A 14,033-nucleotide genomic window follows, 5' to 3' on the forward strand; every position below is an offset into this window, starting at 1 on the left:
TACTCCCACATCTGCTCCTCTCCATCTGCTACCCTACACAGGTTCTCACAATGCTTAAGCAACTGTCTGCCACCCTTGACTGCCCCTCCGCTGCCCCTCAGCTTGATGGGTCTGCTCTGTTGAAGCCGGGGCTATCACACCAGGAGTCTCTAAGCTCACAGCCTGCTTTATCCTATGTTCCCTTTTTAACCCCCAGGAGTTCAGCATTGGCCCCTACTGAAACTGCAGTATTCATTCATTAATCATTCATTCATTCAACAAATGACTAGTGACTGCCTGGTTCATGTCAGGCACTGTCCTAGGTTCTTGGAATACATTGATGAACAAAACTGACAAAGACTCCTGCCCTCAAGTAGCTAACATTCTAGCCAGGAGAGACAGACAATAAAATAAATAAATTATATAGTATGTTGGAAGCCAACAACTGATATGGAAAAAAAATCACAGCAGGATAAGGGGATTTGGAAGTGTGGGGCTGGGAGTCAGGTATGGGTTTCAGTCCTAAATTGTTACCAAACATGGCTGACTTTTCCCAGGCCGAGTTGTTCCACTGCTTTCTCCACCTCCCTGCTGATCCTCCCCACACTCTGAGGTAGGCTTCACCCTGACAGCCCCACCTGCATCTTGAGCACTTTGACTTTGATGTCTCATCCACGCTCATGATCTTTGAGATTTTCATTGCACTAGCCTAAATGTCATAAATATCACAGCCCTCTGCAATCTGACTTGACCTGCCCACTCCTGCTGGCACTGTCACCTTCTGGGGACTCCTGGGTGACTTGGTTATACCAGTTCAGGTGTGTCAGCCCATGCTGCCTTGAGGGTGACTTGCTCAAGCTTCTGTAATTCCTTGAGTAGATAAGCCCTGTGATAGGATTGGGGACACAGATGTGAATTAAACTTGGTTTCTGTCCTTGAGATAGCTACAGCATAGTGTGGAGAAAAGTTTTCCAGCAGTTACTAGATGTTGTGCTAAGAGTTGTCCCAGAAACATCCTCTCTCTGCTCCACAGCAGAGAAGGCCTCCCAGGTGGGGCCTGGGTGAACCCCAAAAGATGAGAATTGGGAGTTTCTTAGACAGTGAAGGGGCCAGAGCACTCCAGACAGAGGCTATGCCCTCAGTTACAGTCTGTGTCCCTCGAGTGCATCTTCATCTCTTACTTTGTATTCCCCATCTGCCTAGCAGGTCATTTGCCAAGATTAGATGTTAATAAATACTATATAAATCATTTGAAGCTCAGGGAGCAGTAAAATACGAGGCTTGACAGCTCTGATGAGGCCAGTTTTTGGAGGACTTGCATGCTTGGAGAGGAGCTTGGCCTTGATCCAGCCAGAGGTAAGATGAGCAAGGCCAAGATGAGGGAGCACTTTCGAAGAAGGCATTTGTCCTCTGCCCACAAAGGGTCCACGTAGTCTACTCCTAGGGGGAGCCCAGAGGCACTGGAAGGGGCAAGGGGCAAGGGGGCCCAGGAGCGGACCACAGAGGCATGCACCTTTTGTGTTGGCGTTGTTCGTTCTAACCTCTAACTCTTCACTGGGAAGGTGAGGACGCCTACCTCACACAGCCAGCTCATGAGTAGTGCGGGGACTGGAACCCAGGCCTCCATCATGCCATGTGCTCCTGCCTTGGCTCTCTGCTGAGTGCAAGCAAAAGTGGGATGCAGGAGTGGAAATCGTTCACAGCAGTTTGAGGTGGAGGAAACCATTGTGTTACAAGGGAAAGTTGATTGATCTAAAAGCCAGGAGCCTTGGGTTCCTTGGCCTTCGAGCACACTGTAGAAATTATTGAGTGCAGCCAAGATTTACACAGCCCTTCTTATTCTGAAAACTTGGAATGTAGACAAGGGGCAGGACAAAGGCCTGGCTAAGAACCCAGGCTCTAGAATCAGATTACCTGTTTTCAGATCCCTATTCCTGGGATGACCTAAGGATTATTACCTGATTTCTATAAACTTCAGTTTCCTTATTTGTAAAATGGTGATAAAAGGATCTATTGTGAAATTGTTGTAAAGCACTGTAATGAGTTAGCACAGTGTGATACAAGAGTGAACGTTCCTCAAATGGATATCTTAAATAAAACAAATGTTGGGTCTTGGGAGAGGATGGGCCTGTGGGTTCTGATCTGGGTCATTGTTGTGGTGTGAAGCAGTGGGCTGTTTGAATGTGGATAACCACTGAGAGAGCAAGATATGGGGAGGTCAGAGCTTTGGGAGGGTCAGTCAGTTTAGGAGGCTGAAGAAGAGGCAGAGTCAGTGAAGAAAACCAAGCCTAGGATTCAAGATGGAAGAAACCAGAAAAGTGCCAAGTCACTGAAGCCAAGGATGAGAGCACCAGGGAAGGGACACCTGTGCAGCATCCCCCAGGGCTGTAGGCCAGTGAAGTGAGGACGGAGCAAAGGCTCTGGGCCTGACTAGGCACAGCTAGAAAGTGTAGAATAGAGTTGGGGTGTTCTTTCTTCACTCCTAGTGGTGCCATGTGTATGTCCCTATCTTCTAGGGGTAGATGTGATAAATGGAGCCCTGGAGTCAGTCCTGTCCTCCAGTAGCCGTGAGCAGTGGACCCCAAGTCATGTCAGCGTGGCGCCTGCTACCCTCACCATCTTGCACCAGCAGGTAAAGACCTGGGTGGGGGAAGGATAAGACATGGCTCTGTCTTGCCATGGAGGGGAGACTAGGGCGAGGGGAAGAGCTGCCAATAAGATGGATGTGCCCGGTGGAACAGAGGGTTGGGCTGTTCCTTTCTAACTGGGTTCCCTCCCTCCAGACGGAGGCAGTGCTGGGGGAGTGTCGGGTGCGCTTCCTGTCCTTCCTGGCTGTGGGCAGAGATGTCCACACGTTTGCATTCATCATGGCTGCCGGCCCAGCCTCCTTCTGCTGCCACATGTTTTGGTGCGAGCCCAATGCTGCCAGCCTCTCAGAGGCCGTGCAGGCTGCGTGCATGGTAAGCGGGTAGGGTGGTGGAGTGGTGATGCCAACCCCACATGAGGCAGGCTGGAGAGTGACTGCCCCTCCTGCCTTTCTGCAGCTCCGCTACCAGAAGTGTCTGGATGCCCGTTCCCAGGCCTCCACCTCCTGCCTCCCGGCACCCCCTGCTGAGTCTGTTGCCCGGCGTGTAGGGTGGACTGTCCGCAGGGGCGTTCAGTCGCTGTGGGGCTCCCTCAAGCCCAAACGGCTCGGGGCCCATACTCCCTGAAGCCCTGAGTCCTCCTTCCACCTGCTTGTGTTGGGCCCCAGGGAACTCAAGGGTATGGGGCAGGGAGGACTCCTAGAGGCTATTCTTAGGCCTCAGGCCCCCCCAAAGCTGCCCCTCCCCAGTAGCTGGGGTTCCCTGCCTAGGGGCTGGGGAGGGAGAGATCTAATCCCTGCAAGGAAGCGACAATACTGGATTGATGACGAGAGGAGCAGGAAGCAAGGCCAGCCCCGAGCTCTTCATCCCCATGTTTCAGGTGGAGCAGGAGGAACTGGTCTAGGCCAGGCCCCATCTTCATAGAGTCCAGCAGGGGCAGAAGGAGGGGACTGGTTCAGGCATGGGTCCCCTCCCCCCTGCTCCGTGGGCACCTCTGCTGTACTGATATCACTAATAAAGTCTGTCTGCCCTGCTGAGCTGTGTGCCTTCCTGTGCCTGCCCCACACCATCTCCCCCAGTACAGTGATCCCTCAGTTAAGATCCAGTTCCCAAGGCCCCCTTGCCCTGCCTGCCTCAAAAGAAGAAATTGGGACAGTCACAGAAGCGTCTGGAGTCCAAGTCTCTTATCTTTATTTTAATAGCCTGGCAGGCAGGCAGCAGCAGCAGTACAGGTTTCCTGGCTGGCCAGCACAGGCCAAGGGTGACCACTCCCCTCTGGTTTGCCAGAGCAGTGCCAGCTGAGACCTCTGCTCCATGGCCATCAAAGGACACCAGCCCCAGGGCAGTCTGGATGCTGGGCACAGCCAGAGCAGCCAACCCCTCCCACATCTTGCTAAACCAGCTCCAGGAAAGGAGAGGGTCCTGTTTCCGGGCCGTGCCTGGGCCCGTGGATAGGCTCTTCCATCAGATGTTCTCAACACAGCAGCCCTCTGGGGGTTTTGCTCCTTTCCTAAGACACACACTTTCCCAATTCTGGGCCCTGGGAGTGCTAGCAGAACAGTGGCTGTAGCCACAACCTGTGGACATCAGGGAGGCCTGCATCGGGCATGAGGTGGCGACACAGAGCAGGGCTGTCTGAGCGGGCGGAGAGCTGGGCGCACAGAGTAGCGAGGCGGCAGGGGGTGCCGCAGGGCTCCGAGGGTGGGTGGCCCTTATGGTAGAGAAACCAGAAAGTCTGGAATAGCCGCGTGTCGCCCCGCATGCGGTACACCAGGTCGTGCCAGGCGGCAGGCAGCGCGTTGGGCAGTCCATAGGTTTCTCGGGCTCTATAGAGGAGCTGCCAGCGTGGCGTGGCTCCCACCTCATTCGCCTGCGTTAGGTTCAGGATGTAGGTCTCATGGTCCAGGACCACGTGAGAGCTCCCAGAGTAGTTGCCATCTATTTGGTAGACGCGGTAACCTGCAAGGAGGGAGGGCTGACTGGAGGGGGAAGGAGCAACCCTGGGGAGGGGCCATATGTCCCACCTGCCCCTGGCTCCCGCTTCCTCTCTCACCAATTTCCTCTATCCCAACAACTCCCTTCCACCTCACTCACCAGGATTAAGGCCGATGTAGGTGGTGGCACTGGGTGCCAGGAAGGCTACAGATAGCGGCCGGCTCAGAGTTTCCTCATCATAGAAGACCTCGAATTCATCCACGTGGGTGTGGCCAAAGAACTGACCAGCCAAGGTGTTCTCATACCTGGCCAGAAGATACTAATTACATTCGGAAGGTTGTAGGGAGCAAGGAGATCTGGAGAGAGAAGATGCTTTCTTTCTCCATACTGTTCAAGTAAGTACACTCTCCACTCGAATGGGACAGCAGGGATGGTGAGATACTCAAGGGAATTTCCAACCTTTAGACTCTTCATCCCTCCACCCCGACCTTCCTCCTACCTGGTTACAATTCGGTAATAATTCCAGCTCCAGCTCTTCAGGCAGTGCCCTGGGGGGATGTGTCCGATTATATGCACCTGCAGAGAGAGCTGAGGTTATCCGGGCAGGAGGGGTCCAGGCAGTCCTGGCCAGGATAGTGGGTATTCATCTCTCCTGCACTGGCTGGCACCAGAAAACCAAGCTTGTCTGCTCACAGGGGCTCCAGCTCCAAACAAGAGTCTGCTTATGAGGGCCTGCTTTTCCCCACAAACCCCCATCAGCACCTACTCCACCGTGTTCCCACCACTCTCCCTCACTTTGTCTCCTCGATCCTCAGCGGCCTGAAGCTCCCCCACCAGCCACTGGAGCTGTCCAGCTGGATCTGTGGAGTTGATCAAGAGCCAGAAGTTCTCACGGGAACAAAAATTCATATTGAGAGAGATGAGGCGGAGGCCAGGGCGTGGGGAAAGGGCATAGAACCCCCCAATTCTGAAACAAAGTGAACATGAGGGGTCAACACTCGTTCATGATCCTGGTCCTGCATGCCCTGTTCCATGCTAGGCATCTGGGGGGAGGGGAGAGGCATACAGGACATCATCCCTAGCTTCAAGGAGCTCACATTCTAGCTGAAGACCAAACAGTACTGAATATGGGGCCCATGTGACTGAGGAGAGTGGTCACAGGGCTAAGGGCTCCAGGAGTTCAGGGGAGAGAGAAAAGTCAGTGAGAATAGGAAGCAAAGGCCATTTAGAGGGAAGATGGCCTGGGCCTGGGTAAGTTGGGATGTTAAAGAGGAAGAGAAGGCATTTTAGAGAACGCCAATGTAGCAAAGACACAGACTTGCATGGAGAGAGTATGCTGTCAGGCCTGTGACGGAGGGTGGCTGGAGATAAGGGTGGAAGTGGAAGGTAGGGTCAGATTAGGGAGGGCCAGTGAGGAGAGCTGAGGACTCATGCTAGGGCAGTCACAGATAATGCCCGGGGCCCCTGATTCCTCACTCTCATCCACCTTTCTTTTCCCTTCCTGGGTTTCCATGGACCTCAAGTACCTGAGTGTGTGAAGGGCTTCAGCAGGCAGCCAGGGTTCCCATGCCTTGGCCATCGCCTCATAGAGCCAGCGGGAAGAATAGTTGCCCTCTATGAAGGGGGGAGGGAAGCCATTGACAGGTGTGCTCTCATGGTTGCCTACAGCAGGGTATACAGGCACTGGCCCCAAGTACTTCTTCACAAGGGCTGTGATGGTGGTCAAGGCCCGCAGTTGGTCCTGACGAGACTGGTGCCAGACGTTGTGGGCGGGGATGTCTCCCGTCCAGTACACCATATCGAAGGGGCCAGCAGGGTCCAGCCCCCTCAGCAGGCTATCCAGGGTCCGCAGAGGCAAGTCACACTTGCTGTACTCGCCCCAGTATCCAGCACCCGGGCGGGAGGCGGGTGGCAGGCCAGAATCCTGGCGGCAACACAGAGGGTTCTCACAATCAGGGTCTGTGCCCTCCAGGTAGTCATGATCCCAGTGCAGGTCAGTGAGGAAGAGGATGCGGCTAACCGGGGCGCCTGGGGCTGGGGGGTTGGGTGGCTTGGGGGACGGCTTCGGCACGGCCGGCAAAGAGATATTCCAAGATGAGAAGATGTCCCAGTGCCCACAGGTGGAGCCCAGGAGCAGACCGCAGGCCTCAGAAGGGCTCAGCACTGAGCGTGTCCACACTTCCACCATGTCGTCCTCAAAGAGCTGGACAGCTGACTGGCACACAGTGGGCGGTGCTATCTTCAGCATCTTGCACAGCTTGATGGCCATAGAGCCCACCCAGGCCACACTGGCCTCCCTCTGTGGTGGGAAGAACCAGTGGTGAGAGGTCAGAGACAGAGCACAGGGACCAGGCCAACCTCTGGTTACTACCCGTTTAGCCTCCATATCCAAATGGGGCTGGGCTACACTCAGTGGCACCGTGGAGAAGAGACCTCAGTGCACCTGTGCCTCCCACAGACAGACATTGCTCTGTGACTCAGGCAGCACCACGCCAGTTCTCCTTCAGCTCAGTGGCCAGTGGCATTTCAGGCCTTTGCCTGCCCAGCTGGCTTTCTCAGATACTTCTGCAGAGTGCCGTGAAATTTGGGCTGGGCAGAACGACATACTGTCCAGGGTTTGGGAACACAGGAGGGCAGAGCTGTTTCCCTTGGAGCCCTGCAAAGCTCACCTACCAACTAGCTCTTGCCGTAACCCCATTAGGGTCAGGGCAGCCCCATCCAATCTCACACCCCTGGATATTTCTTAATTCAAGTCCCTTCTGAGTAACGAGTACCAGGCATGATTATGCTGGAGATGATTAAGTGTGAAGCAGAGGAAACTCAGTCAGGCATATCAGAAGGGAAGTACCAGCCCTGCCCCTCAACTGCTGTGTGCCCTTGGGCAATTGACTTCATCTCCGGGGTCTCTATTATTTGTAAAAATGGAGATAACAACTGTAATCAAACCACCTAGCAGGCTTGATTTAACCTGTATTAAATGGCTGGCAGTGTCCAGCATATTACTTGCACTTTCTTTACTTTACAAGGTCACAATGGAGGTAGTGGGTGGCATGTAGCCACGAGGTCCCTAAAGGAGAGCAAATTCGGTATAGGCTTGTAGATGCCAGCCTCTCCATCAGGGATGCTCTTGAGGACCCCAGAGCGCCTGCACTGGCCCCAGCCCCCATCCCGAGCGCTTCACCGCAGCCCCTTTAGCGCTCACCTTCAACCCGAAGTCGATGGCGGTGAACAGACCTTTGCAGACCGGACAGGTGAGGTTCCACCCCGCAAAGGCGTCCCGGAGCTGGGGCACTAGGCGACTGAACCTGGCGAGATGGCCTTGAGTGGGAAGAGGGTGGGCCCCGGCTGGGGCCCAGAGCACCAGGGAGTCGGGCAGGGCCAGCGCCAGCACCAGGCTCACCCACAGGAGCCCCAGGCTGGGGCCCCCCCCGGGACCTGTCCGGTCTGTGCTCCCGGCCAGACCTGGGGTGGCCCTGGCCGGGAGACACTCCGTGGCAGGGCATTGCCCGGCTTCCTAGACAGGGCTGGTTCGCCCGTCCTACCCCCGCCGGCCGAGGCCTTGGCTGGCCCTCGGGCTCCGGGCGGCGCCAGGGACAGCTGACTACCCCCGCCGCAGTCGGCTGACTGCTTCGCGGCCACCACAAGCAGCTCCGCCCCTTCCTCTTCCTCTGTTTCCCAGCAACTGTCCACCGCCCGGGCGGGGAGCCGGGTCCACCCGGCGGAGGCGGAGTGGGCTGGGCGCGCTTAGGACCGCCCCCGACCCCGCCGCGGCCCCGCCCCGATTCCGCCCCGGCCTGTACCCAGAAGCTGGGACCTTGGGGCCCCGGGGCCGCGGGAAGCTCCTTGCGGTCACAGGCGCGGGAGGCCGCACGCTCCTGCTGACAGCCCATCAAGTGAGGCTGGTGAAAGGCCCATCCGAGGCTTTTGGAGTGAGGCGCCTCCTTTCTCCAAACCTGCCTTCGAATTCCTGGGACAGCTAACGGCCAGGCCCTTCTGGCATTTAACTCGGGAAGGGAGGCTGCGGGAGAGCACGGCCGGGCAGGGAGTCTCACACTGGGCGCGTGAGTGTGTTTTCTGCTGAGAGGGCGCATCCCCTCCATCTCCCACGCTCTGCCACTGGCACCAGCACCCTTGAGTCACCCTGACTGAGAATATTTGAGTCACTCTAGGGGACCGTGGGCTTGTGTGGGGACACCCGTACCTTCATTTTATGGATGAGGAAACAGGCTCAGAGATGATGAAATGACTAAGAAGGAGTAATGGGCATATAGCCAAGAGGACCAGGAACATGGACTAGAAATTTGGGGTCCCCCTCCGTGCATCCATGATAGTAAAAGCTAACATTTATTGAGCTCTGCACATGCTCTTGGCGCTGATCCACATACTTTTTAATGACTAATCTTCGATTCTAACAACCTTCAGAAGTAAGTATAGTACTCTTTTTACTTCCAGCCTACAGGTGGGAAACAAATGCAGGGAAGTTAAGTGGTAGAACAGCGATTAAAACCTGAGCTGTTGGGACCAGCCGGGTGGCGCAGCGGTTGAGTTCGCCTGTTCCACTAGGCTGCCCCGGGTTTCGCCTGTTCGGCTCCCAGAGCGGACAAGGCACCGCTTGGCAAGCCATTCTGTGGCAGGCGTCCCACGTATAAAGTAGAGGAAGATGGGCACGGATGTTAGCTCGGGGCTAATCGTCCTCAAAAACAAACAAAAAAATCCCCCAAAACCTGAGCTGTTTAACTCGTAGAGTGCTTCTCTAAGGGCTACCACATCCTGCCGGTTCTTTTCTTTGAGAATTTCTTTCAAGTGACTCTTTTCCTCAGTTCTGTGGGCATTCTGTGATTGAAAGGGGCTGGTATAAATAACAAAAGACAGTCCTATGACTTGGGAAATTCAAAGGGTTTTAGGAGGTCTGTGCTAGGAACTGGAGACAAAGACCAAACATATTTCTTATTATACCACAATTACTCTATCTGAGTGCCTGGAGGGTGGCACACCTGGAGAGGGCATGGAAGCTCCAAGACATCCCCTCTTCCATGCCTTGCCCTATGCATCTCTTCCATTTGGTTATCCTTGAGTTGTACCCTTTGTAATAAATCAGTAAATGTAAATAAGGTTTTCCTGAGTTCTGTGAGTTGTTTCAGCAAATGATCAAACCTGCAGAGAGGGTCAAGAAACCCTAGAATTTATAGCTGGTTGGTCAGAAGTACAGATGGCAACCTGGGACTTGCGAGTGGCATCTGAAGTGGGGACAGTCTTGTGGAACTGGGCCCTTTAATTTGTGGGATCTGCTGGTGACTCCAGGTAGATAGTGTCAGAATTTAGTTGAATTGTTGTACAACCAGTTGGTGTCAGAGAACTGGAGAATTGCTCGGTATCAGAAAAAGCACCTCAGAATTGGGGCCAGAAGTAGGATTTGCTAGACTGACCCTAGCTCATGGAAACAGGTGGTTTGGGAAGAGAAAGAATGAAAGGGCAGAGGACAAGGAACCTTTGATTCCTGGGTGGCCACATAGTCACTATGGTATGGAACAGCAGTTATGCTGTAGTCAGTTACTAAATGTAAAGTTTACCAATGGAGATTAGATATGAATCCAAGTCCTGGGGATTTGGTTCACTGGATGCTTAAGGAAATGGAAACTAATAAGAAAAAAGCAAAATATATGATCTCTTCGTTATTGTTACCTATCATAGCTAAAATGAAAGCAGGAGAGAGTGCTGGGTCAGACCTTGATGCTGGACCAAGCTCAGGTTTTGGTCAGTCTGAGCTTTGGTGGCTAGTCTCAAATCCACCCCCAAAGGGAAAAATTATGTGGAGACAACACAGAGTACCTGTGACTCTGGTCACCATGAAGGTAGTCCATATGGGGAGAGAACAGAACCAAGAAACTACTGAAATCAGGGGGTATAATGTGAAGGAGTTTTATTTTGTAGTGTCAACACAAATAACCCATAACTGATCTATAAATCAAAATTGGAGTGAGTTTATTATATGAGCCAGGTCTGAGAACTATAGCCTAGGCGCTTCCTTCCTCAAGGAAGGAAGCACTCCAAAGAAATGGAATGTACAGCATGGTTTTATACTGTCGTGGAACAAGGAACTTACATCACGTACGACAGGAATATCTCTTTTACTGCAATCACGAGATGCTTTGCTAGCACAGCAGGTCAGTAGTCACAAGATGAGCACAGCAGATTGGTGGTCAGTGGTCACGAGATGAGTTAAAGCAGGTCAGTAATTAATCCTTGGTTTCTGGGAAGAAATACTTATCCTTGAAATTCTGATATGAGGGAGGCAACGTCTCCATATTTAAGGGCATCATTCTCAGCTTTGGGACATTGCAATTGTTTAAAGCAGGTGTATAATGCATGCTCAACATGCCATGTCGAGCCTTTTCTGGAAAAACAAGATCTGGCTGAATTAGTTTTAAACCTAATAGCTTCCTCATATACTCTTATGTATCCTATTGCTTTTCATTTATTCATCAGTAGATAAGTATCATCAACTTCCGGAAGAATTTTTATTAAAATGGATTGTGAAAGTGACTAATTTAGAGGCAATATCTTTGGTTTTAAATGCTACAGAATGGAAGAGCATGTTTGGGTTGATACAGGACCCACAGCTCACTATGGAACAATCACAAATGGTTATAAATAATCCAGACACACAGCAGGTTATTCCTGAGGAAATGGCTAGCCTGCTGGATTGAATAAAAGCCACTATAAGATCTGTTTACACTGAGAAGGGGGACTATATGGCAACTCCTATAAATGCCAAGTGGAACACCTCAGCTGAAGCAATTGTTCTGCTTCGTATGCAAGCAACGTGGGACTGGCTTTATGATGACCCAGATACTCACTCACTGAATATGCTCATTACCCAGGTCATGGTTAATGCTGTGGTTAAATGGGCTCCTTTTGCATGGGCCCCCCACGTAACTTTACTACTGCAAAATCAAGCAGTGATCCAGGAAGGCTTATCAAATTTTTTGTCTTAGCTTCCCTTCATGGGTCTTACAGATGCTAATAAAAACATTAGATTAATTAACAAGAGAATGGGGAGAATAGAGGGGAAAGTCAAAGGACTTGTTCCAGCAGAGTGGACATCTTTAGACGGTTATTAAGAAATGGGATTTTGGGGCTGGCCCTGTGGCTGAGTGGTTAAGTTTGTGCTCTCAGCTTCCGTGGCCCAGGGTTTCGCTGGCTCGGATCCTGGGCACGGAACTAGTGCCGCTTGTCAGGCCACGCTGATGCAGCATCCCACATAGTAGAACCAGAAGCACCTACAACTAGAATATACATCTAGGTACTGGGGGTCTTTGGGGAGAAGAAGAAAAACAAAAAGCAGAAAACAAGTGATTGGCAACAGATGTTAACTCAGGTGCCAATTTAAAAAGAAAAAAAAGAAATGAGATTTCAAGGAACCTCATTTCTCCTTAACCGTTACTGCTCTGAGTCTCAGTCTTTCCTTGTGTAGGAGGACACTGATGACCCTCAGGGCCCAAATTCTGTTATGCAAGACTTTATCCCATAAGATGTTATCTTTAGCTCATATCCCATCTCCTTAATACATCTTTCTTGATCATTCCCTCCTTTCTCATTTGCCCAGTCCTCTGTTTCGATGTTTTCATATATATTGCTGCTTTTGGTAGAACCATCACTTGCTGCATATCGCACATCCTTCTCCTTCTGCATAGGTGATCAGAAGCCCCTCTTTCCCTGACATGGATGACATTGTTCTCCCGCAATCAGATTTTGAGACAGAGATTAACATGCAGTAGATTTATTAGGAAATGCTCTTGGAATCTACATCTATGGAAGGAAAGGGCGGGTAGCAGGATTGGGAAGAGGGATAAGTTAAGCTGTGATGCTGTCTTGGTGGACCCTGTGGGAGTCACGAAGCTTGGATGACCTTTCAGAGTTGTTCTGAAGAGGGGTAAGGGGATTGCTTCATTTGGGAAAATCCCTGCAGGGGCTGATAGCTGAGGGCTTCCTGTTGGGAGCACTCCTAGCAGCCAGAGGAATAAGTCCTTTATTCCTGAAGGGATATCCAGGCAGCTCCTCAGGGCACCCACCACCGTCCACCTCTTTTGCCCCTTGGATCTACTTCTTCATATATCTTCTGGGAACAGGTCCTCCAGCATGCTGGTGAGTCTCCCTTCATTGTGGAAATTTACAAAAGGAAAGATGGTGGGAAGAATTACATCTCATTGTGACTGATCTCGGAACAGAAACTAATACCCATCATTCCCTTTTCTCCTACACATCCTAGATTTCTCTTATCCCTCGCTAGCACCTCTACTGATTTTAGTGGCTTATCTGACAGTGTGACCTAGACTGTTGCCCCTGAGGTGTCTGAGCCCCTGGTATCCATGCCCTCCTCAAGTCATGTCTGCTGCACTTGTCATTTTTGCCATCAAAATAGAGTGGAGGAGTAACAAGAGGCTCCCAGGTGGACCAGTTGGATGCCAGACTACACTGCTGTGTCTTCTTTGTGTAACAGCTGCCCTCTCTCCTCTTGTCCTTGTAATCAGGATCCACTCTATGGCCAAGATGGTGATGTCTCTTCTTGGCTGGTGGTCCCTTCACACAAGGGACCCAAAGTTCTTCGGCAGCAGCCATACTCTTTCCCCTCTTGGACACATTTTCCCCTGGGAACCAAGATCTTTAAACCTGCAGAGCCTAGGGTTGTAGGGGAAGGAAGCACAAATTTCCCCAAGTGGATCATGGGAGTGATGGTAAGCAAGCCATTTGTGCTTACCCCCTTGTTTTTGGACTCATGTGTTCTACCTACTGGGTTGTTGTTTTATAGTGGACACTGCATTCTGGAAGATGGCACCCTGTCCTCTCCAGGTATCACTTCCAAGGTTATGCTTCAGCTGTATCTTCACCAGCCTGTTCAATCACTGTGTCAGGCTGGCAATTTCTGGGTGATGTGATATGTAGTATGACTGGTGGGTCCCATAGTGATGTACCCACTTTATGCCTCCTTTGCTGAAGAGTGGGTCCTTGGTCAGATGTGATAGGGTCCCATGTCTATTGTTTAAACACTGTAAGCCTTTGGGTGGTGGTGATAGTTGAGGCCCAGTGGGCAGGAAAGGCAAATCCATACCTGAGATGTGTATTTATTCCTGCCAAAATGAATGACTTCACCCTCTGGAGTGGAAGGAGTCCAATGTAGTCAACTTGCCACCAAGAGGCTTGTTGGTCTCCTCATAGTCTGGTGCCATATTGGGGATTCATCTTTTGTTTTTGCTGCTAGCACATTAGACGTTTGACAGTGGCAAAAGCTATGTCAGCCTTGGTAAGTGGGAGTCCACATGATTGGGCCTACACTAGTGGGCTTCTGATGGTTATATGCTGCCACCTAGCCTCTATTTTGGGGGGAAAGTCCTATCATTTCCCTTGCTATCAGTGAGCCCAGCTCAGTAGTGACATTTCCTACCATCAGCCTTGGCCTGTATAGGAGAGCCATCACGGAGCTCCTTAGTGATGCTGATGTCCCTCTCACCACACATGGCTTATTGCTTTGGTAAG

General features: G+C 51.8%; 2 protein-coding genes across 6 annotated transcripts in view; one reads left to right on the forward strand and one right to left on the reverse strand.

The window, feature by feature from the left end:
* The window catches only part of APBB1 (amyloid beta precursor protein binding family B member 1), a 30,151-nt gene extending 26,553 nt beyond the window's left edge, over window positions 1-3,598 (forward strand). For 4 of the 5 annotated variants that reach the window (XM_046637491.1, XM_046637492.1, XM_046637490.1 and 1 more), the window contains 3 exons: window positions 2,496-2,611; window positions 2,763-2,939; window positions 3,024-3,598. In XM_046637491.1, the coding sequence (XP_046493447.1) occupies window positions 2,496-2,611; window positions 2,763-2,939; window positions 3,024-3,191 (461 nt within the window). In that variant the 3' untranslated portion in view covers window positions 3,192-3,598. Of the gene's footprint in view, window positions 1-536; window positions 593-2,495; window positions 2,612-2,762; window positions 2,940-3,023 lie in introns of those variants that run through there. The other variant, XM_046637493.1, reaches the window with a different exon arrangement.
* A 135-nt stretch (window positions 3,599-3,733) lies between these two features.
* On the reverse strand, window positions 3,734-8,165 carry SMPD1 (sphingomyelin phosphodiesterase 1). The gene is given in 7 exon segments (XM_046638095.1): window positions 3,734-4,523; window positions 4,659-4,804; window positions 4,999-5,075; window positions 5,295-5,466; window positions 6,026-6,798; window positions 7,702-7,926; window positions 7,928-8,165. Coding segments are annotated over 7 exon segments (1,878 nt in total). The 5' UTR covers window positions 8,003-8,165; the 3' UTR covers window positions 3,734-4,113.
* Window positions 8,166-14,033: the final 5,868 nt, after the last annotated feature.

Source organism: Equus quagga, chromosome 14 (assembly GCF_021613505.1).
Source record: "Equus quagga isolate Etosha38 chromosome 14, UCLA_HA_Equagga_1.0, whole genome shotgun sequence".
In the NCBI taxonomy this organism is placed as follows: domain Eukaryota; kingdom Metazoa; phylum Chordata; class Mammalia; order Perissodactyla; family Equidae; genus Equus; species Equus quagga.